This window comes from Mirounga leonina, unplaced genomic scaffold (genome assembly GCF_011800145.1).
Source record: "Mirounga leonina isolate KUSES-001 unplaced genomic scaffold, KU_Mleo_1.0 Mir_114, whole genome shotgun sequence".
In the NCBI taxonomy this organism is placed as follows: domain Eukaryota; kingdom Metazoa; phylum Chordata; class Mammalia; order Carnivora; family Phocidae; genus Mirounga; species Mirounga leonina.
In genome coordinates, this window is record NW_023270265.1 from 49,654,135 (window position 1) to 49,681,592 (window position 27,458).

Below are 27,458 nucleotides of genomic sequence, written 5' to 3' on the forward strand. Positions count from 1 at the left end.
GTGTCTGCTTTGGAGTTTCCTTGAACAATTTGATGTCTTCATCACCACCGCCTGGTTCTCTGTATGAGAGCATGGTTTTCCTTGGTGTCTGTGCGGGCTTCCTGAGAGCTGATGGCTCTTCCTCTATGTCCACTTTCTGGAGAGGGGTCTCAAGCTGCTTCTTTCTACTTGTTGGTGTGTTGACTCGTTCCGCTAGTGGAGATTTGCAGGGTACTTTGGTGGTTTTGCCATCAGTCCTTGGTTTATTTGTGTGGTTTGGTGTTTGGAAGAGCTCTCTGAGGCCAGCCAGGTCTTCTAAGGATTGGGCATTTCTCTTGGGCGTTCTTGACTGCCTCTTGCTTCCGGTTACATTTTCTGCAGAGTCCAGTGTCTGCTTTGGAGTTCTGTTCAACAATATGATGTCTTCATCACCTTCTCCTGGTTCTCCGTGTGAGGGGATGCTTCCCCCCGACATTCGGGTGGACTTCCTGAGAGTTGAGGGCTCTTCGTCTAGGTCCACTTTCTGGGGAGAGGTCTTGAGTTGTACATTCATCCTGTTTGGCATGCCAACTAGTTCTGGCTTTAAAGATTTCTGGCACTTTTCTGCAGTTTTGTTTCCCACATCCATTGGTTCCTGGGCTTGAGTGGGGGCTTGGGGGAGACCGTGGATGCCCCCCAGGTCTTCCTTGGATTCTGTGTCCTGCTGTCTCTTGAGGGTGCTCAGATCTGCTATTGGTTCCCATTTTTGCTCCGAATATCTTCTTGATCTCCTCACAGCTACCATGTTTTCAGAACTGTCTTCTGATTTGATAGCTTTCTCACATGCTTCAAAACAGCTCTCCCGTTCCTCTGTCGCTCCCTCAGGTTTCTGTCCTCGCTGTGGAGTTTTCCTCAGATGTCGCCCTGAAGTGTTCTCAGCAGGGTCTGTGTTTGCTTCTTCGTCCCTGTGCCCTGGACCTGGCATCTGTGTATTTCTGAGCTCTGAGGACCTTTGGAACCTGTTTGCGCTTAACGCCGCCTTCGGAGGCTCTGCCTCCGATCCTGGAGTTTTCTCGATGTTTGCATTTACTCTAATAGCCGGTCGTCTGAGGGCAGGGCTGGCAGGACTTTGATCAGATGGCTCTTGTGGAGCGTTCTGAGTCACAGGGAATTCATTCTCTCCTACAGGAAACAAAAACACACATGAGAGATAGATTCTCTTCCCTGCATTGTGCCAATTTGGTATTTTACCTTTCTGAAGTACTGCGGAAGAGTCAATAATTCAGCCCCCTAGCCAGCCAGCTAAGCTTATGAAGCTGGCTACTTATGTGGCCGTACATCTTTCTTAAGTATGAACCACACACACTTAGGAATAATGTTATCTGGTGACAGACAGTGGAGTCATACTGAGGTGGTGATTCGGATCTACAGGGATCAGATAAAAGAAAAAAAAATTCCTTAAGAAGGGTCTCCTGAAGGCCGTCGCACCGTGTCTCAGGCACCTGAACACGGACATTTTCTTCAAGCATGAGAAGCAAACAGCTGTTTCTGCTGTTGAACCATCTACACCGTAACATGGCTTATGCTCAGTATGCGTGGGGTCCGTACCCTACAGGAAACACCTGCTGCTCAGCAGAGGAGACACTGTGAGTGAAAACTGTTCCCTCTAGGACAGGGGTAACCAGTACTCAGAGAGAGAGCAAGACAGACTCATTTCTCCCATCTGGGGCTCACGGTGCGGCACAGACCATCCAGAACATCAGCAGCGATAATCGCACAGTGCGCACATTATCTTTCTCTTTGATTATTTACAGTTATTTTGAGTTTGAGAAATTTACCTAACTATGATGAGAGATCATGCCACTTCTCTGCTGGTCAACCTCTTTAAATAAAAAAGGCAGAAGTGTACACAGGTAGTTTGCAATTATTAAACTACTGTATTAAAATTATTAATACAATTATTAATTACCATTATTAAAAATGTTATTATTACAATTATTCCTTTTTATGCCACTTGTTAAATACCAATGTTAGTTCAACTGCTAAAAGGAATTTCCTCTAAACATGACAGAACAGAGAAGCTGCAAATGGTATTTTTTCGGGAGTATCTATTGTAGAGAAATAATACAGCATCTGTTTAAAAAATAATAATACCATCTACAATAACTAGTGAAAACATCAAAGTGCAGGAAAAAAAACAAAAGAAAACAGTAAACCAACCAAAATTTTCTGAAGTGCACAGCAGAGGTTTTTCTCCTGAATTAGGTACTTGAAACTTTTTTCCGAGGAAATCCTCTGAATTTGAAAAAGCGTTGGGACATGGGCTCATTATTTGTGGCTTCACTTTCGCCGGAGTCTTGAACATTTCAGTTAACCCTGTGATGTGAGAATATTGGAAAAGCAATTAGCATATTGCTCCTACGTGCCAACAGGCATGCCAGTCCTCAGATATACCAGAGGAAGTGGCAGAGAGAGAACAAGGAATCCCTCCCCAGAATTCTTGAGAGACAGGGTCATGTATTAATAATGAACTTATTTTGTTGAAGAGCAGTGATAAGCCGGAATTGTATCTCTTCTTTGCCTTTCCTCTTGGTGAGAAAATCTAATGAAGGCAGTTGACCTCTAGGTCTTGGACCATTGCCCTGATCCTGAGCACTGGCCGGGAGAGAGGCTGGCCCCCCCGTGCCTCCCCTCCAGACATCTGGAAACCCAGTGTCCTCATGCTTCCTTGAAAAATCCTAACTTATGTAGACCTGGGTTTTATGTACAAATAAAATGTGCCCAATTTTTAAAAAACGACTGTCCACTGGGCTGCCCGTTAATAGTATTGTCAAGTGATAATATCACTATGCTTTCATTTTAACACCAAAAAGTAGTATTGACACAAGAGAAGAAAAGAACCATATAGTTCTTTAGATGGAAGTTTTATCTTTCTGAAACACTCACTCACATGTCCTCTTTTCTCATTCCGCCATCAATGGATCAAAATGCTCTGTCTGGCATCTGTTTGTAAAGCCTGTTCTGAGGGCCCTCGAATCAGCCAGTTCACTTAAAAATCTCATCCCTCTGCCCGTGTTCAGGCCTTTCTTAAAGTACCCAGGATCCAGTTTTCTGCACAGATTGATGTTTTGTCATGAAAGTTACTCACAGCAAGGGGTGGAAGTCGTTTGACTTTCTAGGAAGTTGTGTTGAAGGAAGTTTGGGGAAATCCACTGTCCTGGGTACTGAGTATATAAATATCTATTAATTTTATCTTAAAAAAATATTTTTGAGAATTGGTTTTTAATGCTTCATAACATCGATGTTAGTTACACTCATACATAATTTACAAGGATACACGTATGTGCATATGTCTGCCTATTGGGTGGCATATACCCGAAACGTTTTTCTCATTGAGCATGCTATCAAAACTGGCTACAAAGGTTCTGCATTTTTGTGGTTGGTTTGTTTTTTAAAAAGCTGAATGTATTGATCCAACTATGACTGTAATCACAGTGTACCTTATTTGGGTTCTACAGAGCGGTACAACTAACGCATCATAAAATATGCCAGGAAATAAGAACAAGAATCCATCTAATGGGAGATGGAATCAGGTCTCATCTCCCTCCAGAAATGCTCGAGGCAGAAACCAGTGGTCACACTGCGTGGCATGAAATCCCAACCCTGGGCTCTTGCCTTGGTTCTAACCTAGGGCAACCACAAGGAAGTCACATCCCACTCTTGCTAATGGAAACACTGGCTCAGCTACTGACGCTTGAGGGAAACCTTCTTACAGGCCTTTGTTTTAAGACAGTTAAGTTTCATGCAAGCGAAGAAAAGCGTGAAGCAGCGAAACATTGCTCAAACCAATGGCTCTAACTTTGCGGACATCGATGAGTAGGGATGCAGGGAAGGGGCAACTTTAAGGGCAAGCCTGCTCCCTTCAGCATAAAGAAGCTTCCAGGTCTCCATACCCGTGCTGCAATCCAAGGTAAAGTTGTGCATTTTCCATTCCTACCTGCTTCCTGCAGGACTCATGATCCCCCTTATTATCGGGGACTTGTTCTTGGTCTCCAATCTAGCCTTCTCTTCCTTGAACCATCACCACCCCAGAAGTCGACTAAAATGTTTATCCTCCTAAAACCCATTCACAGTAGATACAACTATAGCACCCCCATCCACGTCCTCCCACGAAGGAGGATCAGAAGGCTATCGTTTATAAGACCCAAGCTAGGTTTTTACCTGAAAGATCTTCATTAAAGTCCATTTTTTTGTTGAATACAAAGCTGTTGAGCATTCTGTAGGGCCGAGCGGGCACGTTTACTTTCTCAATGTGAGCTTTCCCTATTATAATGGTACAAGGAGAATTGGCATGGCCTGTGCTAAATTGATTGTGAACATCGCTAACAGGCTTCTGGAAAAAAATATAACAAGATGAACAAAATGTCAAAGAGTAAATGCACAGTCCACGGAATCATACAGAAGAGAATGGGCTCAAAGGGCAACTCCTACCTTGGGAGTATTCATTCTCCTCTGCCTTTTGCTCAGCTGCCTTTGGGGGCCGTGTTTAACCACTTTAGCTTGTGTTTGTTTGGCTCCGAGTTTTACGACATCCGCCCACGATTTTGCCACTGTCAGAAGGAGAAGGTGTTGAAACGTTTCCAAAATTGTATTCGTGAGAAAATGAACCTGACGACATTATCTGCCAACACAACACTCACCGATTAAATTGGCTTCAGAAGCACCACTCCTTCTTTTGGAATAAATCCTCTGCAAGATCTCATGTTGGCTTCGATCGATGGAAGTTCTCTTTGAAGGCAAGGTGCCGCTCTTCCTCCCTCCCCTCTTGGGAATGTCTGTGTGATGAGATTTGGTGCCAATGGGGACTGAGGACACCTTGCATGACCTGCGGTGGGTGTCATTTGCAACTGGAGAAGTTTGCGTCAGATTCCGAGCTGGAGATCCTTTACACTGGTCTTGTGCAGTCACTTCCAAACGGATTTCTGAAGAATCTTCTTTTCTTGGTGGTTGAGGGTATTCCTGACGATGTTTAAATGTTCGTAAGAAGCCTTACCACAAATATAACAGCTCTGTAGTGAATTTAAAACCCTACCCAATTAAGAATTGTTTTTTTAAAGAATTTGTTTATTTACTTGCCAGAGAGTGAGAGCACATAAGCAGGGGAGCAGCAGAGGGAGAGGGAGAAGCAGGCTCCCCGCTGAGCAGGGAGCCCAATAAGGGGCTCAATCCCAGGACCCTGAGATCATAACCTGAACAGAAGGCACATGCTTAACCAACGGAGCCACCCAAGTGTCCCCCCATTAGGGAGTTTAGCTGTTTAAATCTTGAAGAACCAAAACATTTCAACCACTGTCTGTCAAGTATTAGGTAGAAATAGGAGTCTGTCCCCCTCATTTAAGAAAAAAAAAAAATGGGAAAAAAAGAGTGAACAAGTGTTAATTGGGGTATTTTGGGTAGAAAGGCAGAAGGAACCTCCCAAGGAGTGACAAGTGAGCGTGCTCTGATCTGAATTGGAGAAAAACACCATCTGCAGGTGCCTAATCCAGCTTCGGTCTACACAGAAGGAGGGCTGCTCCTTTCTAGGGGCCTGTGTAAAATGGAAAAGGAGCCCGGCATTCCTTACACTCCTTCCGGTTTGAAAAGAAATTAAAGACTGCCCTGCCCAGGCCCTCTGACGAGGATGAGCCACGAGGCCATAACTTTCTAGAGACCTCAAATCAGGTGGACAACACAGCCTAGGGTAGGTGATTAAAAGTTTTAAATAGCTGATGGTCAAAATCATAGGTGTGTTGTCACCCAAGATTTTCCTTTTCACCTAAAAGGAAAAAAAAAAATCCCTTAGGGTTATGTGTCATGATGTCTCCAGATTCTTTGTAATTGCTTGTGTGTCTTTTTAAAGATTTTGTTTATTTATTTGAGAATGAGAGAGTCAGAGAGCACACAAGTGGGTGGAGGGGCAGAGGGAGAGAATCTTCAGCAGACGCCCCAGTTGAGCACGGAGCAGGACGCGGGGCTCGATCTCACGACCCTGAGATCGTAACCTGAGCCGAAATCAAGAGTCAGACGCTTAAGCGACAGAGCCACCCAGAGGTCCCTTTAATTGCTAGTCTTTACTGAACCCCCCGGCGATCACCTGTGAGTCTGGGTGGCAGGGCGGCCCTGCAGAAGGCAGCCCTGAAGACTCGCCTGTATTCAGCCCCTTAGAATCGTGCTTCGAAGCCCAGTGAAGGAGCTCTCCTTTAGATTTTTTTATTTTTACTTTTTTATTAGAAAGAAAAAGGTCTTCATAGTAATTGTGCTGGTGTGGGGAGTGTGAAAGGAAGAGGATACAGGCTGCCCAACATACCTTGATGATTTTCTTCAGGACAGGTGGAGTGTGGCTGGCGAGAGACCTTCTCGGTGTTTCTCCTCTCTTAAGAGGTGTATTAGGAGGTAAGTTCTCATCAAATAACTCCGGCTTCAGACGACCACCAAAGGAGACCCGCCTTCTTTTTAGGGGGGTTCCCTCAATCTTATCTAAAATAAGGAATACAAATGTGGAGAGAGAATGAAAGACATACACTTATATAGACTCGTTACACTTGTGAAGACTGTTAAAGACAAACCACTGGTACCGTCCCCTGAAACCTAACACCGCGGCATTTCAGCCCTTTGTCCTGCTGAGGACGCTGGAGCTGCTTCAGGGCTCAGGGAAGATCCAGGGACAGGACAAAGATTTTCTACAAAAGGGTGAAAAATCCTGTGTGGACGGAGCCTGATAAAGGGATTGGTCTGGACCTGTGGCTTCCACCTGGGAGGAGGGCAATGACAGAGATGGAAGTTTCCACAGTGACCCGGGAGGGCCTTTTCAAAAGCCACATATGAGCTCGGGCCTCACCCAGACCTACCTAGTGAGAAGTCACGAACCTGACAACTTCTCCAGGTGGTTCGAATCGGCAATTCATGAGTCCCAACCCTACCTCACATCCTTGTGAACAAGCACACAACAGCAATCCCTTGCCTAAGTGGTGCCCCTTTCGGAGACTCACGGGGACACTGTGATGGATGTGTGCGGGTCTCATTTCAGAGAGCCGCGCACCTTGCCCGAGGGCCCCTCTGCAGATCAGAGCCCGGACAGTAAGCCTGCTACTTCAGAACATCCGCAGAGACCCGAGAAGTGCGGGCAGACGCCCGGGAGGTACCATGCCTCCTCCGGAGGTCACGGCTCTGCCCCTCGCTGTGTCACCTGAGGCCATCAGCTTCCCTATTTGCAAGAGGGAGATCACGGGAATGCCTGTCCCCTGGGGACTCCCGCTGCCTGCACAAAGGGGTAAAAGTGTGAATGTCTGAAAAACACCTACAACAGCACCTGATGCATAAACCCGTGGGTTAGTCCAGTGTTTTATAAAGAAAACAAAACCCAAAAACCAAAAAACCGCTAGTAGGAGACCCTGAGAAGAGTGTAAATCCCCGAGAGACGCCCTCTAATATTTAAACATTTCCAAGGGACTGATTTCCCTGGACTTCATTTACGGGAGCAAACTCATGGGCTACAGGGCCTTATGGGTCAGAATTAAAACTTGTGTGAAAAGCCATTATGCTTCTTGGGCGTATCTTCCCTCCTGTGTTCTCGTAGGGGGAACAGGAGACTCCACCATGGTATTGGAGCTCCTCACGCTCCCTGGCTCCCAGGGGAACCTCCCTGACCACCGGCGCTTCCTCTGGAGCCCCTGGTTACGAGTCTCCGGGACAGGAGGATGGGCCTGTCAGGCAGACGGCGCGCATGCCTGTCTCAGGAGCATACCGCCGTGCCTCACAGACCGTCTACACCAGGGCCATCGCTGCTGAGGGAAGGAAGGTCTCATGACTTCCTCTCGGGAAGTCTTTCTAGATATGTGTGAGCCCTCCGGGGGGAAATAAATGCACAGGTAAGCAAACTTACTGATGGAGTCACCAAAGTTGTTGCTGTCAACTGAGCTACAACCAGGGAACCCAGAGCTCGAGGGCCCGGCTATGGTGCCCACTTTCTCAGGCTGGTGCACGGAAATGCTTTGAATCTTCCTTTCAACTTGAACGGGCAATGGAGCTAAAACAGTGTGATTCTGCGTTTCCAGTTCTGTGGTACGAATGTCCACACTGGTAGGAACACTCCCCTTCTTTTTGGAGAAGCATTTTTCCGGTGTAGTTCCAAAATTATCAGCATTTTCGACTCTAGTGGGCGTCTGATGTCTGGTTAAGAGATTCCGAGGAGGAAATGTTTTGTAATCTGTCCCGAAGCCTTCCCTTTGATCCAGATCCACGGACTCACTTCCGCTGGGAACATGCATGTCTTCGCTCCGACGTTTTCGTGAGGCATTGTGTGGGGAATGTTGGACCATGGTCCTGGTTCTTGTCATCTCCTTAGGAGGGATGCTGGGACCCATGGTCTCCTTGGGAGTCTGAAGAGCTTCCTCATCCTTTCTCCTGCCCTCAGGCTGGCTAGTTCCTTGTTCTCCCAAAGCAGGGTCGGCCTTCATTGGGGTGAATCGACCGGACCTGGGTCTGGATTTCAGTGAGACCAGGACTTGTGTCCCGTCTTGCAACCCACCAGAACATTCGTTCTCTGATGCACGACGACTCCGTGACCCCGATTTTTTACCGCTCTGTAGAACATTTCCTTTTTCTGATTTCACATCAAACTCTTCTTTCATGGACTCGTAAAGCTTCCTAAAGGGAGACTCATGGTTTTCACTGTTCTCAGGATGCCATGTAGAGGGGAAAGACTTCAGTTCTCCATGACAACTCACTAAGGGTATGCTGGAATCTTCCTTAAAATCCCCGGCTGTAGGATCCATTGCATTTCTGTAGTTCTCTCTAGGAAGTTCTGAGGAAGGAACAGCATTAATTGTTTTTCTAGCGGCGTGATCTTTGGGGCCATCCGAGACTGTGCCAGCTGCTTTGCCATTTCTCACGTGTCCCAGAGGACTTCCTGAGATATTTTCTTCACAGAGCTTTGAACGGGCATTGGAATCTTGAACTTTCCCATCTTGGCAATGAGTTATGAAATAAGAAACAGAAAGTTCAAGATTTTCTCAGTGATTAACACCGTGCAGTATTCAAATTTTACAACCATTTCTAGTTGTCTTGTAATCTAGTTTTTCACTTAGCCTACAAATTACTTAATGCCAAAATGTGTAATAAAAGTATTCTGATACTTGAATTATGATGCAAACAAATAAATCACAGCAGCCTCCTATAACCAATATGAGGGATCACCTGCTATTAGTCTACTCAATTAAACTGACAACCATGTTCAGTTTATTTATACTTGGACGCTCCAGTAAGCATGGTGCCCCACACCTCTCTTGAGGAAATGTTAACTCGGGGGTCTGCCTATCTCTCGTGTTAAGTAACACAACCTCCTAACCTTTGTGAACTTAGATGTAGAACGCTGGTGTTCTTGTTGTCTCTTCCTTGCCCTAATGCTACACAGAGAGCTGATCTTGCAGGATCCCAGAATAAAACCAAAAAATTACTAACCAGAGTCGGAAGAGAAGCCAGATCTTGAGACCCTATGCAGAGATTCCTGTAAATCGGCAAAATAAAGACAGCTATTTAGGTGCTTGTTCAAATACCAACAGTCATATTTATGAAAATATTCTTGCTATGGATGCTCTTCCTTACCAAACTGTTCTTATAGGAATTTTAGAGACTTTGAGAAATGATCCAAAGACACTCAGGGGCAAGTGCTCATAATACAAGTATTTCTTAGCTGATTTTAAAAAATATAATGATAGAATAAGAAACAAACCTGAAGCTCAAAACTGTTTAAATGGAACCTCAGTTGAGTTTTTCTAACTTCCTCAAACCTCTTTCTCATCACCATAGGAAAGAACCAAAGCTAAAATTAAACATCACCTATGCTCAGCATCTGTGAACCTACCAAGGGCACAGAATTATTGACTTAATACTTAAGTTTTATCAGAAAGAGGCTGCAGGACCTGTGGATGAGCTGGGGCCCCACTCAGCCCGGGTGCTCGGGTCGGCAGGTGCACCCAAGCCCGGATGTTCAGGTGAAAGTGAAACCAGCACATCACAGGCGTCGTGCCCTCCGAGCGCAGCAATCAGATCCAGTCCTCCTACCTGGCCCCCGACTGCTGCCTTCACAATCTGTCAGAAGATTTTCTGGGGGGCGAGGAACAACCCCAGAATAACAATGATGTAAGGTCTAAAAGTCCAATGTTGCTTCAAAGGAGGAAAAGTATCTCATCTGAATTATTATGGGGGAAAAAATCACAAAATGTATCCAAAGGCAAATAATTTAACTTCTCTCTTCAATCAGTTTCAGATTTCTTGGTATCGGACACGTTGCTTCTCTAACTCGCCAAGTGAGGGATCAGTTTCTAATTTCCAAAACTTGAAGTTGGCCAAGGATCTTATGACTAAGCAATAAAAATGAATTAAAATTTAAAACTATGTGCAAAATATAAGGAAGCATATAAGCCCATTTTTTGTACCGTTATATTCCATAGGCATAAAAATCACTGTCAAAGTGCTATAACACGTTCTCAGTATTCAGTTTCAATACTGACTTTATCACAATCCAGACAACAAACAGTTTCTAGGTCTTCTAACCACTGCTAACCCGAAGTCCAGCCTTTTGCTTGGTTCCCTAATACCTGCCAACAAAGTGGGTAGAGAACCTCAAAATCTAGCTTTCCCCCAAAGCCAATGAGGGGCAAGGTCACCATTAAGGTCATTCCTCTAAAGAGGAAGCAACACATAGCAGGAGCAGAGATCTTCAGCTGAAGGGCTTCCAGCTAATTTCGGGTGTAGGTACAATATGACTTTTTAAACCAGTGAATTGCAACCTAGTCACAGGAGACCAGCTTGGGTAGCTTCCTAAAGGAGACACATCCTCCTGAATCTCTGAGGATGGGCCCAGAATTGCATTCCGATAAAGCCATACTGTTTGGATGGACACAAGTAGTAAGATTCTCTCACAAGACACAGTGCAGTAACGCTCTCCCAGGGGCATGGGTTATCTCTCCATCAAAGTCAGGAAGCATCGCTGGGACTCACAGCTCTGATGTGACCATTTCAGATGCATAAAGATGGAGGAACACAATAACTGGGAGACAACACAAGCCACTCGTCTAGTTCCCAGATTTTAAATCTATGTGATGCGCTGTCCTAACCAAAGGTTTAGAAGAAGATCAGATCGTGAGATACTCCAGAAGCCTTTGGGCCAAAGTGTAAGACTGACTTAGTCCTCTCACTGTGAGAAAAAAAAAAAAAAGCATAGTTGTAAATTATTTCAGTATGTCCAAGTTCAACTTGTTTAAGATCTCAGGTACCTGTCCCTCTCTTACTGTCAAGTCACCCTCCCTTGTGAGACATCATTCATTGACGTGCATATAAATGATTTCATAGTATCGTGCAGAAGAATCAGAGTCCACAGTTGGATAATCCACCCCCCCATCACCTGTTTGCGCTTTTGTCCTGTGAATTCCGTTGACTCGCTTCTATTCTGATGACTTTCATTTTCATACCTGAAGTGCACAGAAGGACAGACACACATTCAGAGTCCAGCTCTGTAACTGATGGGAAAGCCTCCTTATCTCATTAATGTCCAAGGAGCAAGGAACAAACGTCAAGTTTTATTCAAGAGATTCACCTTATTCATGGAAATAAAGGTAGAGTTAGAAAAGATTTTACACTAAAAACTTGCATAGGTTGCCTCAAATTTCTTTGGCAACACTGTTGTCAGAGGTGGGGACCCAGATTAGTTTCTGAACGCTGATAAGCTGTGTGATTTCAACAATATCTGAGTACCTCTGTGAAAACCTGCCTATGAGAGCCGATCAGATTCGCACCAGTTTATATCCGTGGAGATCATCTGAGGGCCTGAAAGTTCACCCAGGAAGCTGAGGCCTGAGTCACTTGGTGATGTTACCTACTCCAAGGTCACCAGAGCCACCTGTAACTTAGGATCACTGTGACCTCCTGTGTCCTGCCTTCCCCATCTGTATCCGAACAAAGACTGGCACATTCTTGAAGATGTAGACAGATTTAACAACACAACACTGTCCTTCTACCAGACCCTGGGCATAATTCACAGAACCACCTGCTATGGGCATCCTGAACTTGGCCTCCGTGAGGTGGCCTGATCCGAAACAGCCGGGTGTCTGGACTTATTTCTCCCGATGGCAGAGTTCACGGTCAAGTTCTTCTTCCTAAGAACGCTTTCCCCATTCTTGTGTTGGAGGTATTTAATTATCTCAATTAATCTCAATCTGAATAGCATCTCATTTGGGGGAAGAAGTTCTGGTCTCCACTCCACATCAAATGCTTCCTATCTAGAAGTCTATTCAATAAGCATACCCTTTAGGGCGCCTGGGTGGCTCAGTTGGTTAAGCGACTGCCTTCAGCTCAGGTCATGATCCTGGAGTCCCGGGATCGAGTCCCGCATCGGGCTCCCTGCTCAGCGGGGAATCTGCTTCTCCCTCTGACCCTCCCCCCTCTCATGCTCTCTCTCTATATCATTCTCTCCCTCAAATAAATAAAATCTTTAAAATAAATAAATAAATAAATAAGCATACCCTTTAAAAAGGAAGGCAAATCACAAGCCCAGTGAAAAAGATGACCAGTTGCACCCATAGGAAATAGGTGTTTAATGCGAATGGAGGCAGTAATGAGGGTGGTGTTTTATCGGACAACATGGATGACCAACGTGACCCTACTGTGAGCTGCCTAAAAGAGACACGAGGCACAATCAAAGGTGCCTACAGGATGAACGTGGCAGGATGGGAGAGGACACGACAAGCCAACAGCAACCAGAAGAGAGCTGGAGGGGGCGTACGTTAACATCAGACAAGAGAGATTTCAAGATAAAAATTGCACACGAAGACCAAGCATATTTGATAATGATAAAAGGATTGAACTATCCAGAAGATAAACCGATTGTAAAGAAAAGTGCACCTAACAGCTGGTTCCAAGAGACAATCTGAGTCTTAAGGATTATGAAAAGTTGAAAGCAATGTGCCAGAAAATATGATAGTATGCAATCACTGATTAAAAAAAAAAAAGCATCACGAAAGGTACAGAGAATCTCAGAAAGATAAGCGACAGAGCTTCACCCACCAGGACAGAATTCTAAATTTCAACACATAGTATGGCCTCAACAGATCGACAGCAGAAACAGAAGAGCTAAACAAACAGAAAGGAAAAAAGAATCCTCAGTGTGATTTCAGCCTACGCACCTGAGTAAGAATCAAGGGCTAAGTTACTGCGATTCTAGAGCCAGGGATTGGAATCTAACGGATGGTCGTGGACAGAACGCGCCCCACCCCGCTCCACCCCAACGCCGGGAGCTGTAGAACACACATGTTTTTGGAACACAGAGGAGAGATTAGTAAAATATCAACCACATCTGGTCATAAAGCAAGCCCTCGGCTCACTTCAAAACCTGGAAATTTCCCAAACGTCGGTCCAGAATGAATAAATTGTGTATAATTGGGTATATAACTGGGATATTATTTCAGTGACATATTTAGGCAGTGAGAAAGAACAAACTGGGACGTCCATGCTCTGGCTCTCACAAGCATGGGAGCAGGACTCAGCTACAAGCACATACTTCATTGTTGCAAATTTATGGAGTTTATTAATAAAGACAGACAAAACCAGAGCGGTGAGAGATGCATGCTTAGGTAGCAAAACTCCAAAGACTTTATGTCATCAGAAAAGCCACTCGGGTGGTTTACTTGGTGAGGGAAAGAAGCGTGATTAGAAGAACTATTCAGAAGGTTCTGGAAATATTCTGTTTACAGCTCGGGTGGTGTATTAGTTTGCTAGGGCTGCCATCCAAAATGCCATGCGCAGGTGACTTCCACACAGAAGTGTATTTCCTCACAGTTGTGGAGGCTGGAAGTCCGAGATCAAGATGTTGGCGGGACTGTTTTCTCCTGAGGCCTCTGTCCTGGGCTGGCCAGGGCCGCCCCTGCTGCCTTCACGTGGCCATCCCTCTGAGCACCTGCTTCCCTTCTTCTGTGTCCTCATCTCCTCTTCTTACAAGGACACCAGTCAGATTGATTAGGACCCACCCTAATGGCCCCGTTTTAACTCAATCACCTTTTTAAAGACCCTGTCTCCAAATACAGTCATATTCTGGCTTTCCGGGGGTTAAAACTTCACTATATGAATTTTAGAAGGGACACAATTCAGTCCATAACAAATGCCGATCACCCGGGTGCTCACGTCAAGATAAGCTGAGCTGGACATCTTGTCTTGTGTCTATTCCCCAGGAGCGTCTTTTTAAAATGAAACAGAAACTGAAAAATGCATGCGGCTTCACCACACTCACAACAAAAATAAGACCCCGTGAGGCTCCGGTCACCCTTCTTTGGCCCAGCTCCATGCGCTCGGATCCTTGAATGTAGTCACACAAGCCCCATGTGTCATCCCACCTAAACCCTCGTGACCTCAGATTGAGAACCAGGGGTGAGAGTGGCCACCTCAAGTGCTCTGATGTCATCCGCAGCACAGAAAAGTCACAGACGTCTGCCAGGCTGGTTTTGGTGCATCAGTGTCGAGAATGACTAGTTTTTACTTTTCACCCACCTGAAAGAACGATCGACAATAGTGATCACATCTCCGTGCTTTAGCCGTACAGGGTCCGCGATGACGGATCCGTTCACTTGTGTCGGATTGGTGGAACTGAAATTAAACAACATTGCCTACAAAGTAGGAGAAAGGGGAAAATAGGTAATTGATGAATGGGTAAAAAGTGAAATGAACAGTTAAAAAACAAAACAAAACACAACAGATTTCAAACACCCACTTACCTCCTGCCCACTGATCTCAATTTTGCAATGCTGTTTTGACACGACAGGGAGCTGGATCCGAATGTCACATTCGACACCCCTTCGATGAAAGAAATGAAGAGTTTTAGGCTGCCACAATTTTTTCTAGAAGTTCCATGAATGCTTCAAAATAAAATAGCAGTTGACCAAATGTTTGATCCATAAATGAAACGACAGAAAGTGATCATCAGTTGGGCGATGTGATGACCTGTGCATTCGGCAAACAATTTTGACAAGTATTGTATAAGCAACTATTTTAAATCTTTAAGACTTTGGGTACTTGAAAACAATTATAAGGAAAATATTAGAATACAAAACTGGATTGCCTTTACTGAAATACCCATGCTTTTAAGACCCAAATAAGGGAGTACTTCCTATCAGTTTGGAGAACTGTAACGATTTCTGATACTCTGCCTTTTTTCTAGAAAGAAAGGTTTATGTGTGTTTGTTTGCAATGTTATGTATGTTTCAAGGTTTCATCATCACTACATGTACTATATTTTATACTAACACCTGTCTCTTCACATATAAAAAGACAATCACATCAGCACCTACATCACGGGGTTGTTCAAACAATGAATGAATTATACATTTCTGCCATTTGCCTGGCACATGGTCGATGCTATTTACTCATGAGCTTTTCATTGTTTTAAAACTACACTGTATTAATGGACGGGTTCACAAGTCTATTATTAAAAATACGAATGTGAGCAACAAATAAGCATTATTAGATTCAACTTCACTTTCCACACAAAGAACATCAGAAGGAAGCACCATTAGGGAGTATTTCCAAACCCACGTGCACATTAATCCAAATGGTCCTTAGTAAGTTTCCTTGGGTCTCTGGGGTTCCCTTTACTGTAAGTTTGAACAGTTATATACTCTCCTTTCTGTTCTCAATACACTATTCCGGAGCTGGGACTATCTCTTTCTAGAACGCATATAAAAGATACAGTGGTATAAAATAATTGCAGAGCTGGAAGTGGACTCCCAAGGGCTGATAGACTTGGATTGTGAGTGTCAGTGTGCACTCAGTTTCTTGTCCCTGCATAGTTGTACGGTGTCCTTGGCCTTCGTGGAAAGATGTGGTTTAGTGGTTTCGGCTTAGTGTGGCAAATAGGTTGTAAAGGACAAAGCAGCACATCAGTAGCTGTGGAGAGAGCAGTGCTAGCTGTCTGTCCATATAGAGAGAAATGGGCTCAGCCACAGAGGTTTAAAGTATCTGCTTGTCCCGTATATTAACACTAACCAGGGCTCAGATACACAGCTGTATTTTATGTTTCATGGTCTCCTAGCCTTTCCAGCCCAAGCACTTTTGGACAAAACTTGCTCCTTGTTTGAGGTTGCGTTGTCGGGTTTCTGTGTTTGTTTTTGTGGGTGTTTGGCTCATTCCATCCGTGAGCTTTGCAGGCAGCCAGACATGATGCAGAACTTAGGTTCTAAGGTGTTTCTGGTAGTGGGGTCATTGGTTGGCAGGAGTAAGTCATGCTTTTTCTCTAAAGGGGGATGAGGGTGGTAATCCACGAGACGAGCTGAAGTGTAGTTGTTAGAAGAATTTTGCGACTGGAAATTTTAGCTTTGCGTTTTGTTGCTCTAGTTCCTAAGATAACTTGGAGATGCTGCTCATTTGTCCAGGGACCCCTCTGACTCCTGGGATCCCACCCATTCTTTCACTTTAAGAAAAAACAAGTAATTGTTGCAGAGGTCTCTGTATTCTGCAGCTGCCCTTTTGTAGGTACTTTTCCCAAATAAAACCATTAAAAAAAAAAAAAGAGTATCTCTTCCTACATATGTCATATGACCAAACACTTTTGAATGGGTTATAAATGATAAAACCCCACATAAAAAGATATTTAATCACTGCTGTGGAATAACGAGAATTACTGACATTTAACACCAGAATGTTTATTCTTTTTCCTTTGAAGAGAAAAGAAGGTATGGGAAGTGGACAGCCACTTTAAACTAAAGAAGAATATTTGATTTTTAGATAACAGACTATTACAGCGAGAGAGAGAGAGAGAGAGAAAGAGATTATCTCATTAGATCTGAGAATTTGTGTGGCTGAAAATTGCTAACTAGAATCCCTATGGATCAGTGGTTCTTAACCTCAGCACCACTGACATTCTTTACAGTAGGGGCTGTTCTCTACGTTGTAGGCTCCTTAGCAGCATCCCTGACCTCTTCCATTGATGCCGCTGGTTTAAGCCTCCCACACTGTGACATAGAAAAATGTCTCCAGACCTTGCCAGATGTCTCCTGCAGGGCAAAAGAACCCACGGCTGAGAATCACTGCTATTTATGACTCTACGTTCAGCCCATGCACCTGCTAGACACAGAGTGCCAGCTATTGATCACCTCTCTCTCGCCAGACCCCTACCAGGCACTGCGTACATCATTATGAACCAGACAGTCCCTGTCCTTACAGTTTAGTAGTGGGAGACACAACCAGGGACTCATCACCCTGCACGGTGTTAGGAAAGACCGGAGCAGTGTTCACCTAAGGGTTCTCTTTAGGTAACACTTAAACGGATATCTGAAAGTTGGAAAGGAGGCACTCACATAGGAAGATAGAACATTCCAGTCATAAAAGTTTAAACTGGCCAAAAGCATCAAGATGAGCAAGAGCTCGGAACGTCTGAGGTGCGGTAGAACATGGTAAGGATGGGGTGGGTAGGACAGGATGGGGTATGGGTAGAAGGTGGTCGGGGGCCCCACCTCACAGGGTTCCACAGAGAGGGTGACTTATCACTTTATAAGAAATCCCATGTTACCAACGCGGAGCAGTGCGCCTGTTATACTGGGACCATAGTTATTTACCACCAACACAAGCCGGCAAAAAGAAAGAAGTTCTCAAAACACTAGCAGGACTTCTCCTATTTTCATTTTTCCAAAAAACCAACAAGCCAAATACAGAGCCTCCTCCCCTCATTTGCTCAGTAGTGTCCCCCCCACAGCCAAGGCAAGCCAAGTTCGGAGGGATTTCAGATGAACATACTGGTCGTCTAAAGAATGCCTGAAGTGAATCAGGTTTTGAGAATAATCTACATTTTTCTCAATTGAAAGGTTTTATCAAGTCAATTTTAAAATGTGTTTGATTAAAAACAATACTTAACTGTGTAAACATTGTTTTCAAAAATCGATTTCCTAATAAACAACTATGTTACATTGACAATAGGTAGGAAAGTCCCCTGCAAATGTGGGGGCAGGAACCACTCCTAGGGCATTTCCAGTCTGTTCATCTATGATTAGGATATTAATGTCTTTTAAACTAAATTGTCCACCCCTGTGCAGGGCTCACCTTCCAAACAAGCAGGTGCTGAGGCTCAGCGGAAAGTGGGGGCCGTCCACCCCACTTCTTTTGATGGTAACAAGGCGTCCTGTAGGACCCATTTTCTAAGCAAGATGTTGAGTGTAATCCTTATAGGAAGGTCAGGCATCAGAAGGTTTGCTGAAGCAAACTTACTGCAGGAACGTGCCACTGAATAAAACAAAAACAAAACACACGAGGTGGGGGGGGGGGTTATCCTAAAGGCAAAGAGATTGGAAGTCACTTGTAAGTGACCAAATGGGCTCACACGTACAATCCGTCATGCTCCTGCCACCTTGATCGACACCTTACTTGACCCCTGGGGAGCCCCAGCCAGGTCCCAGCCTGCACCCCAGGGCGCCCCCCAATACCCAGTGCCCTCAAAGACCCGCGGCCAGGACGCGGCCCATCAAGGTCTAGGCTCCTGGGGGTTCCCACCGAGACCCCCTCGCCAGAGCCCCGGTCGCGCTGCAGGCGCTGGTTGCAGCGGAGCAGAGGGGTCCCCAAGGCCCGGGCCCCCAGGCACACCGGCCGCCCCCGGCCCCCGAGGTCCCCCGACGGTGGCTCACCCAGGTCCAGTTGCCCGCACCGCCACCAGTGGGTCCACCGCTCTGCCAGATGCAGCCCAAGTCCTCGCCTGGAAAAGCCAGAGACTCGCCCACTTGCGTCCACCGCCCGCCCCTTGCTCCGGGGACGGGGACTGCCCGCGGCCAGCTCCGCCGCGGTCCTCACTGCCCCCGCCGTCGCCTTCGCCGGCGACCAGGTAGCCCAGCCCCGCTGCGTCCGGGAGGCGCCCGGCGTTAGCGGCTCCGCGCCTAAAGCCGCCGCCGCGCCCTCCCGATTCAAAAGAAAACAGCGATTCGAATTTGGCGCTAAGCGCTGCGATTGGACGCGGCGGCGCGACGGCAGACCAATGGGCATGGGCGAGGGCGGGGCGGGGCGGGGCCAGAGGGGAGGCGCGGGCTGCGCGGGGCCGGGAGTGCGGACCGGCGGGCGCGCGGTGCACCTGCGGAGGACTAGGGTTCTCACCGGGGAGAGTGAGAAAGGCGGAAATGGAACATGGTCTTACTGCCAGGAAACCTCTCTTGCCTCCTTTTCTGTAAGGACAGACACAACTGCGCACAATATGTTACTCATTGCTGGCAGGTTTAAAAATTTTAAAAACTTCCCATATCTTCTCAAAGACGACCAATCATTATGAGCAATTTCTTGTGTCTTTTCCCAGTTATACGTGTTGTTAGTCCCCTTCAAAAGCACAGTAAAAAGATCATAATATGCACATTGTTCTATACTTCCTGTTCTCTGCTTTATTAATTCTGTGGATATTAATATTGAGTACATCTTCCCCTTTTACTTTCTTTTTGATGGCTGCAGAGTATTTGCCTTCAGAAACCATAATTTCCTTAATCACTACTATTGCTATGCATTTAGGTTTACAGCGTTTTCCCATTAGAAAAAAAAAATCTCTAATTAAAAAAGCTTGTGCAATACAAAATGGATGGCTTCTAAAATAACCACAGGATTCCTTTCTAGAGTCACCTAACTGGTGGTGGGGGGGGGCGGTGAGGGAGCTCCTGTGGACAAACAACGTGGTGTGAATTGAAAGGAGCCAGAACATGCTGATGCCCATCCTGCACAACACCCCCCCCCTTTTTCATAGCATGGACTGGGGACCCCTGAGGACGTCTGAGATCCTTGCAAGGGGTCCATGAGGTCAAAACCATGTTTGTAATAACACCAGACTTTCTTTGTCCTTTTTGCCCTTGTTTTCTCAGGAAGGTGGAGTTTCCTGAATGCAGAAGCAGATGTGAGAAACCAGCTGTCTTACTATGTCAGGTATTACAGATTTTTGCAAAAACCGAAAATACTACTGTTCATCTCAGTAATTTAAAAAAGTAGATGTATTTCATAAAAAAATATGTTTTTATGTTAATATGAAATGGGTTCATCATTGCTTTAAAATAAATTGACAACTGAAGTTTGAATGTTTCTGCTCCTGAGTGGTAACTCAGAGATAGAGCACCTTCAGGAATATGGAAAAGCTCCTAGAGATGAAATGTGAATGCAAAGGACCTCCAATTCCTAATTGTCTGTGACAAGGCTGATGTAGGTAATTTAAATTTGTGGATGCTATTAACCTTCTTTAGGGGATTAGTTTCCATTTTCTCCCCCTTTACACCACTGCAGAAAGTGCGTCTCAGAACAACCTCGTAAAATGCTACTTTTGTCACTCTAATTACTGCTTGTTATCAGGGATGGCTCTGTGACCTTGCTGGGGCAGCCTAATTAGAACTGGGAGGTGCTAGACTTCCTGTCCAATAATCTTACAAACACTGCAGTACATAGAGTTGGTTCTCTAGAGAGAGCGGGAGTTGCAGAAAGACTTAGGGGTTGTGGCTGAAGGGGGGGATCTTGGCCTGGGGGACGGCCCTCTTTAAACTGTTGGATATCCTACTTTATCAGTGGGGCTTTCCATGGGATTCCAAGCTTGGCCCAGGACCTAAGACTTTGTTGAAAACACAGACCTCAGTCCTGTGAGAAGAATCCCATGCCCCATTTGCAGGGTTGACATCTGGACCCCAAGCTCCATTCCAACACCATCAGAGTCTCGAATAGAGTGTAGAATGGGGACTATGTTAAACCAACAGTCACCAAGATGGGCAGGAAAAGGCTTTGGCCTGAGGAGTTTTCAGGGAATCAATTTCTAGATCCTCAGAGTCCTCACACTTATGTCCAAATCAATCAGGCCAAGAAAGTGTGTCTAGGGCCCCTGACCCTGGGACCCTTCTCCCTGGCCCTGTGCCGTCCCCTTGACACTTTCACTTGCCTGAAATTTACTTGGGGAATTGCACCAGGCACCCAATAAGGGACCATTCAACAATCCCCTTAAACTCTGTGCCTATCCACCTGATTAGAGAGTGTATTTCCAATAAATGGAACATATGTTTAAAAATATTTATCACCTTTGAAACATGTATATTGTTTGGTCATCTGTGTTCCAGTAAATATTATATTCTGTAATCACTGACACCTCGTCCAGTAGAGAAGGTGGCTGGAGGAAGGCGAGGAGCAGGGATGTCCAGGTGCCCCTCCTGGGCAGGCTACGCCTCGACAAGTGTGGCCAATCTGGGTTAAGTCCCACCCCGGCACCCTGGGAACCACACTTGTCAGATGTTCCAAGTCCACGGATTACCACCCCCCTCCACGAGGCTGCAGGAAGGGGTCGTCGTGCCAGTCATCACCGGAGCCCCTTGCTTCCCAACTTCCCTTCCACTCCAGATCTCTTAGTCACCCCTCTTCAGGCCAGCCTTCCAGTCTCCTGGGCAGATGAGGCCCTTAAAGTGGGGGTGGGGGACAGAACAGGTGGCCAGCCCTAAAGCTGGACTCTCTCCCCTAGGGCCCCCAAACCAGGTGTATCTGGTTCTCTGAGCAAGATCCCAATGGCTTCTTACCCAGCTCTTTTACCAGCATTCCACTGGCGGTGGCCCAGTGGTCTGTAGGGGTTGTGGGTCCCCTGGGTTCCCAGCCTCTCCCCACACTGGGTCCCTCGGGCCTTTCTTCCTGGCTTGTCTGGGAGGTCAGCTCCATCTAGGTCTAAGCACGTGTGGGACCACAGCTTTCCCTACCTTCAAATTCTGTCAGCATTTCCTCATTCTCTAAGTCCCAACTCTGAAAGGGATGTGACATAATCCTGTTGATCTCTGGGACGTCAACTCTGGACTCTCTGTAGGGCCATCTCGGCAGGGAATGAGCTGTTGCACATTGACCCCAGATCATGTGACTTGCTGGCTAATGCCCTTCAGAGGTTGCTAATTGCTTTTGGGATAGAATCCAAACTTCTGCCAGGACCTAAGAGGTCACATGAGATCTTAGACCTCCTGCCTCCTTGGTCTCCTTGATCCCAATCCACTTCAGTGCCCTAACCACCTGAGCTCTTCCTTCCTCCAAGATTCCCAGATCCTTCTAGCCCGAGGGCTGCTGGTTCTGCTCCTCTCTCCCCAAAAGCTCACTGGGCCAGGAAGAGGAGGTGAGCTTTGCAGCGGGGATAATCCACTCCCAGAACAGGCAGTTGAAGAATCTGTCTGGAGAGGAATCATCCCGGATGTGCCCAGACCAGTGAAGACTTGCTCCAGCCAAGGGGATTTTCCACATCACCCGCGTGTACTCACACTCGACTAACCTGGAGAAAGGGGGAACCAGAACCTTGATCTCTACTCTCTTAGTTAGAAAAAAAACTGGGACAGAGCATGGCATTGAAAACCGTGGAAGAAATTTTGAAAAACTTTTTTTATTTAAGAAGCTAATACTACATGCTGTCATTATAGAATATTTGGAAAATATACAAATGTGGAAGGAAGAAAAATTTACCCCAAGATGAACAGAAAAAATCATGTTTTTATCTGTGTAATATTTCTTTTGCTTAATAAACCTATTTGTGTATACACATACCATTTTATTTCTTATGCTTTCACTTATCATTATCTTGTAAACATTTTCTCATTCATTCTTGGTGAATATCACCTTGATAACCATATTTCAACTGTGTTCCTAACATTTAATTATTGCAAATAATGCTGTGATCAACATCTTGAGCAGAAACTTTATTTTAATGTAACAGATTATGTTCTTAGTTTCTATCTCCCAAAATCTAGTTGCTGGATCAAATAATATTTGCTTCATATCATCTAACTGCATGCTTTTCAAAAAGGTTGTAACAATTTATCTACCCAGATCGATGCTTGAGAATGCCTGTCTTACCATTGGCTCTTTGCATTCACATTTTAAATTCTCTGCTAACTTGATAAGCCAAAGATGTTCAATTTGAATTTCAAAATTACTAATTAGTTTAAACAGTTTTCCTTACCTATTTAAACTTTTCATCTTTTTGGCTTTGGGGCAATAGTCTCTTTGAGGCTTTTGCCTAATTTTCTAATCATATCCTAGAGTTTTCCTTATCGACTTATTTCACAAATATAAAAATCCTTGCTCTGCAGAGTTAGTGGAATTGTTAAAGTCAGTCATAAAGCCGAAGAATATTTAAAGCCACTAGTTGGATTCCTTAGATAAATGTGTGTAAAGAAGAAAACTCGCCAGCTGTCTGAGAAAGTTCTATGTGTGGCTGAAATACATGGTGGGGCGGGGGGGGGAGCCGGGACTCCAGGAAACAGCCATCATCAGAGATGACCCCAAAGCTCACAGTGAAAACCTAGTACTGCAAAGCCCTCTCACCAAAGCAACAGAAAAAGGAATTGCAGTGGAATGTACATGCATGGTAACAAAAGAGAGAATTCCTCTCCTAGAGAACAGTGAAAACACACCAGGAAGTTAGGTTCCTCAAGTAAACAGAACAGCAGGTGACGCGATGCAGAGACTTTGCTTGGGACATGGAAGGACGCATGGCTGTGGTGTCTTAGCCTGACTCGGGGAAACTACTGGGGAGAAGCTTCAAACAGCCAAAGACTGAGACACATTTCAGAAGTTTCAGTGTTGAGTATTAAATGTAAATTTATTTATTTATTTATTTATTTATTTATTAAGATTTTATTTATTTGACAGAGAGAGACACAGCGAGAGAGGGAACACAAGCAGGGGGAGTGGGAGAGGGAGAAGCAGGCCTCCCGCGGAGCAGGGAGCCCGATCCGGGGCTCGATCCCAGGACCCCGGGACCATGACCTGAGCAGAAGGCAGAGGCTTAATGACTGAGCCACCCAGTCGTTACACCCCTAAATGTAAATTTAAATGCAGAACTAAGACTAAATGATAGTTTGAAGGAAAAGACTATTTTCCGTAGAAGGGATTTGCTGACAATGGACGCGTAGCACTGGGGTGGGGGTGGGAGGTAGAGAAAGAGATATATGGAAAATAAAATCAGTGCCCTCATGGCCTTTTAGATATAAATGCGGAGTAAAAGAATGTCATTTCAAATTAAATATTGTGACAGAGAAAGTTTTAGTTAATTTTCAAGACCGCCCATATTAAGGGCGCCTGGGTGGCTCAGTCAGTTAAGCGTCTGCCTTGGACTAGGGTGGCAATCCTGTCGTCCCGGGATTGAGCCCCACGTTGGGCTCCCTGCTTGGCAGGGAGTCTGCTTCTCCCTCTCCCTCTGCTGCTCCCCCCGCTAGTGCTCTGTCTCTCTCTCTCTCAAATAAATAAATAAAATCTTAAAAAAAAAAAAAGAATGCCCATATTAAGGAACTCATGGACTCAAAAAGAAGAGACTAAGGTTATTATATAAAGGCCTTAATATGTGCAACCATTAGACCGTAACTACCATTGTGCTTAAATACCAAAATACATAGAAAAGAGAAACAGAGAGCACAGACCAAACAGTGAAAGACCACATAGCTCTGTCTGCTATCTTTAAACATATAACAAAATTGGTCTCAAATATATCAGGTACGCCTGGGTGGCTCAGTCGGTTAAGTGTCTGCCTTTGGCTCAGGTCATGATCCTTCCTCAGCGGGAAGCCTATTTCTCCCTCTGCCGGCCGATCTCCCTGCCTGTGCTCCCTCTCTCTGACAAATAAATAAAATCTTTTTAAAAAATAAGTTAAAAAATAAAAAGGAACAACTGGAAGACAAGCCATATAATGTAAAAATGAAGGAGAGAGGACAGGGAGAGAAGCTAATTTCTCTGAACCCATCTTCTTTGATAGATTTGACTTTTGGATCATATTAATATTTACATAAATATAAAACCAATTAGGTCAAAGAAACAGAAAACCCTAAAAGTAGACATTAAAATGAAACTAACTACATTATCAGGCAGCAACACAGCCACATGGAAAACAAAATTGAAAGTCATTTGAATAATAGTTTAATGGTACAACCCTTGATAGTCATTCCCTAAGAATAAAATGAAATGATAATAATAGCAAGGGGTTTTCAACAATTGTATTGGTGGTAATATTGAACCATTATTCTGAGCTTATATCTTGTAGTAGGATAAAATAAAGAAGTAATTTTGTGAAGATCACTAAAAAGAAAGTTTTTCAGTCTAAGCAAAAAGGGACATGAATACGAAACCCAAGAGTGAAGTGTTCTGTGGCTACTCCACCAAAGCAGGAGGGACCCTCACCCCAAATTTGGTTTGTATGTAAAGACAGAAGATGCTATGTCCACCCTTCAGAGGGTATGAAAAGGTTAGGGATGCACATACTTGAGGACTCTGCAGGGAGCAGGGCAGGTCTGAGCTGGCTTCAGAGAGCAGGGAGAAGGGCTGGCTAGGTTTTGACTGAGGTCAGGAGGGGGCTGGTGGCAGGGGCTGGCTGCTTTGAAGGAGGGGGCAGGGGCTTGGGTTTTCTCACCAGCTCCCCCCAGATGTGGGGCAGTTCAGGAGCTGGTGAGGCTCCTGAACATCAAAGAATAGAACCTGACTCCTTGTTACATTAATTAAATTTTGTTTTGTTTTGTTTTAGAGAAAGGGGGAGGGGCAGAGGGAGAGGGAGAGAATCTTAAGTAGGCTCCCCGCCCAGAGTGGAGCTTGGTGTGGGGTTCAATCTCGCAACCCTGAGATTATGACCTGAGCCGAAATCAAGAGTCGGATATTTAACTGACTGAGCCAAGCAGGTGCCCCCATTAAGTAAATTTTGAATTGGATATGTCAGTATGAACTCATGGTGTATTATTTCTTTTAAAATTTAAAAGGAAAGGGGTGGCTGCCTGGCTCAGTCGGTAGAGCATGCGACTCTTGATCTCAGGCTCTTGAGTTTGAGCTCCGTGTTGGGTGTAGAGATTACTTAAAAATAAAATCTTTTAGGGGCGCCTGGGTGGCTCAGTCGTTAAGCGTCTGCCTTCGGCTCAAGTCATGATCCCAGGGTCCTGGGATCAAGCCCCACATCGGGCTCCCTGCTCAGTGGGAAGCCTGCTTCTCTCTCTCCCACTCCCCCTGCTTGTGTTCCCTCTCTCGCTGTGTCTCTCTCTGTCAAATAAATAAATAAAATCTTTAAAAAAAAAAAATAAAATCTTTTAAAAAAAATTTAAAAGAAAAGTAGTATTTCCGGATATATTCCCTGAAAAGACCTTGAACTTACCCAGTAGTTAGGACTGTCCTTACCACCTAGATTGTGGCTGCTTAATACCATTTCCCACTAAAAGGAACTCAAGTTCCTATAGAAATGCTAGCCTCCATACGGGGGCCAGGGACTGGGCAGGATGACGCCTCATCACACGGAAGAGCAGGGATACTCCTCGAGGACTACTGGGATCCTATCTAAAGGCCCCCGGAGCCCCTGGGAAGGGTTCTCCTCGCTCCACAAACTTTGATCTTCAATAAAAAAATAAATAAATAACTACAGTGAATTGAAACATATAAAATACATTGAAATTCCTCAAGTTCACAATGACTCCTAACCAAAAGAAAGAAAAGACTGTGGTTGGACTCCTTCACAGGATGGAAGGAAACCAGCCCATTCTGGCAAAGAAAGGGAGGAAATCAAATTTTCATCTGCCTTTTCTTGTGTGAACCTTGCCTCATCACAACCACACAGTTGATTATGGAAAGTCTCTCTTTAGAGATGCAAATAGTAAATGAATTTAAAAAAAGAAAATTGTAGTAGAAGATCACAACTTATGCAAATCAGTAATGAAAACATAAATCTGGGCAATGATCATCGAGGGCTACTCATCACAAAGAGACACTGAGGCTCACCTGCCAGTGGACCTCTGTACGGAGGGTCTGGAAAAAAATGCACTGGAATGGGATTCGGCCCCCAGACGGAGCTACCCCGTGTACCGGAAACATGTAGGACAGGGGAGCCCTCAAACAGCACCGGGGGGTGCAGTAGTGAAATCCAGCTGCGGACAACTCTGCAGGACAATGAACGTGGCTTTTTCAATGTAGTGCAAGGAAACAAAGAGGACGAGGGAACCTACAGACTTAAGAAAGGGATCGGAAGGCCCTGGGCTTCAGCCGTGATGGAGTCAACTGGTTTCAGACCTCCCACTGCCAACAACTGTGTATGGCAGCTCGTTCCAGGCAGCACAGAGTGTTGTGTTCGAGAGAGAAGGAAGCCCACGATGTGAGCTCCGTGTATCCAGCCCCGGTTCCTGCAGGGGTGCGGGGACATGCAGCACGGTGGAGTAGTGATCTCACTGTGCCCAGCGAGCAGCAACTGGGGTTTGGGGAGGCCAGGGAAGGTGGATGTGTGGGGCCCGGGGCTGCCGTGGGCCATCAGCCAAGGGGCGGGCTGCACAAATGCGGGGCCACTCTGCAAGGCCGGGCAGGAAGCAGCCCCTGCAGGTGTCTGTATCCATGGAAAACATCCTGTTAAAGTAAGGGCGCAGGAGGCCCTCCAGATAAATAGAAACAAGAGAACTAGAACTCATTGCCAACACACCAGGGAAATGCAATTTAAAACCACACTGAGATACCAT

The 27,458-nt window shown here is 45.4% G+C and overlaps 1 protein-coding gene across 1 annotated transcript in view; it reads right to left on the minus strand.

Moving 5' to 3' along the window:
• Positions 1-18,899, minus strand: part of MKI67 (marker of proliferation Ki-67) — a 25,640-nt gene extending 6,741 nt beyond the window's left edge. Inside the window, exons 1-12 of the mRNA XM_034987433.1 lie at positions 18,654-18,899; positions 18,076-18,255; positions 14,760-14,838; positions 14,536-14,651; positions 11,402-11,468; positions 9,457-9,502; positions 6,305-6,474; positions 4,659-4,977; positions 4,450-4,568; positions 4,180-4,351; positions 2,179-2,334; positions 17-1,140 (exon numbers count right to left, since the gene is read on the minus strand). Coding sequence (XP_034843324.1) covers positions 17-1,140; positions 2,179-2,334; positions 4,180-4,351; positions 4,450-4,568; positions 4,659-4,977; positions 6,305-6,474; positions 9,457-9,502; positions 11,402-11,468; positions 14,536-14,651; positions 14,760-14,838; positions 18,076-18,167 — 2,460 coding nt within the window. The 5' untranslated portion in view covers positions 18,168-18,255; positions 18,654-18,899. The remainder of the gene's footprint in view (positions 1-16; positions 1,141-2,178; positions 2,335-4,179; positions 4,352-4,449; positions 4,569-4,658; positions 4,978-6,304; positions 6,475-9,456; positions 9,503-11,401; positions 11,469-14,535; positions 14,652-14,759; positions 14,839-18,075; positions 18,256-18,653) is intronic.
• Positions 18,900-27,458: the final 8,559 nt, after the last annotated feature.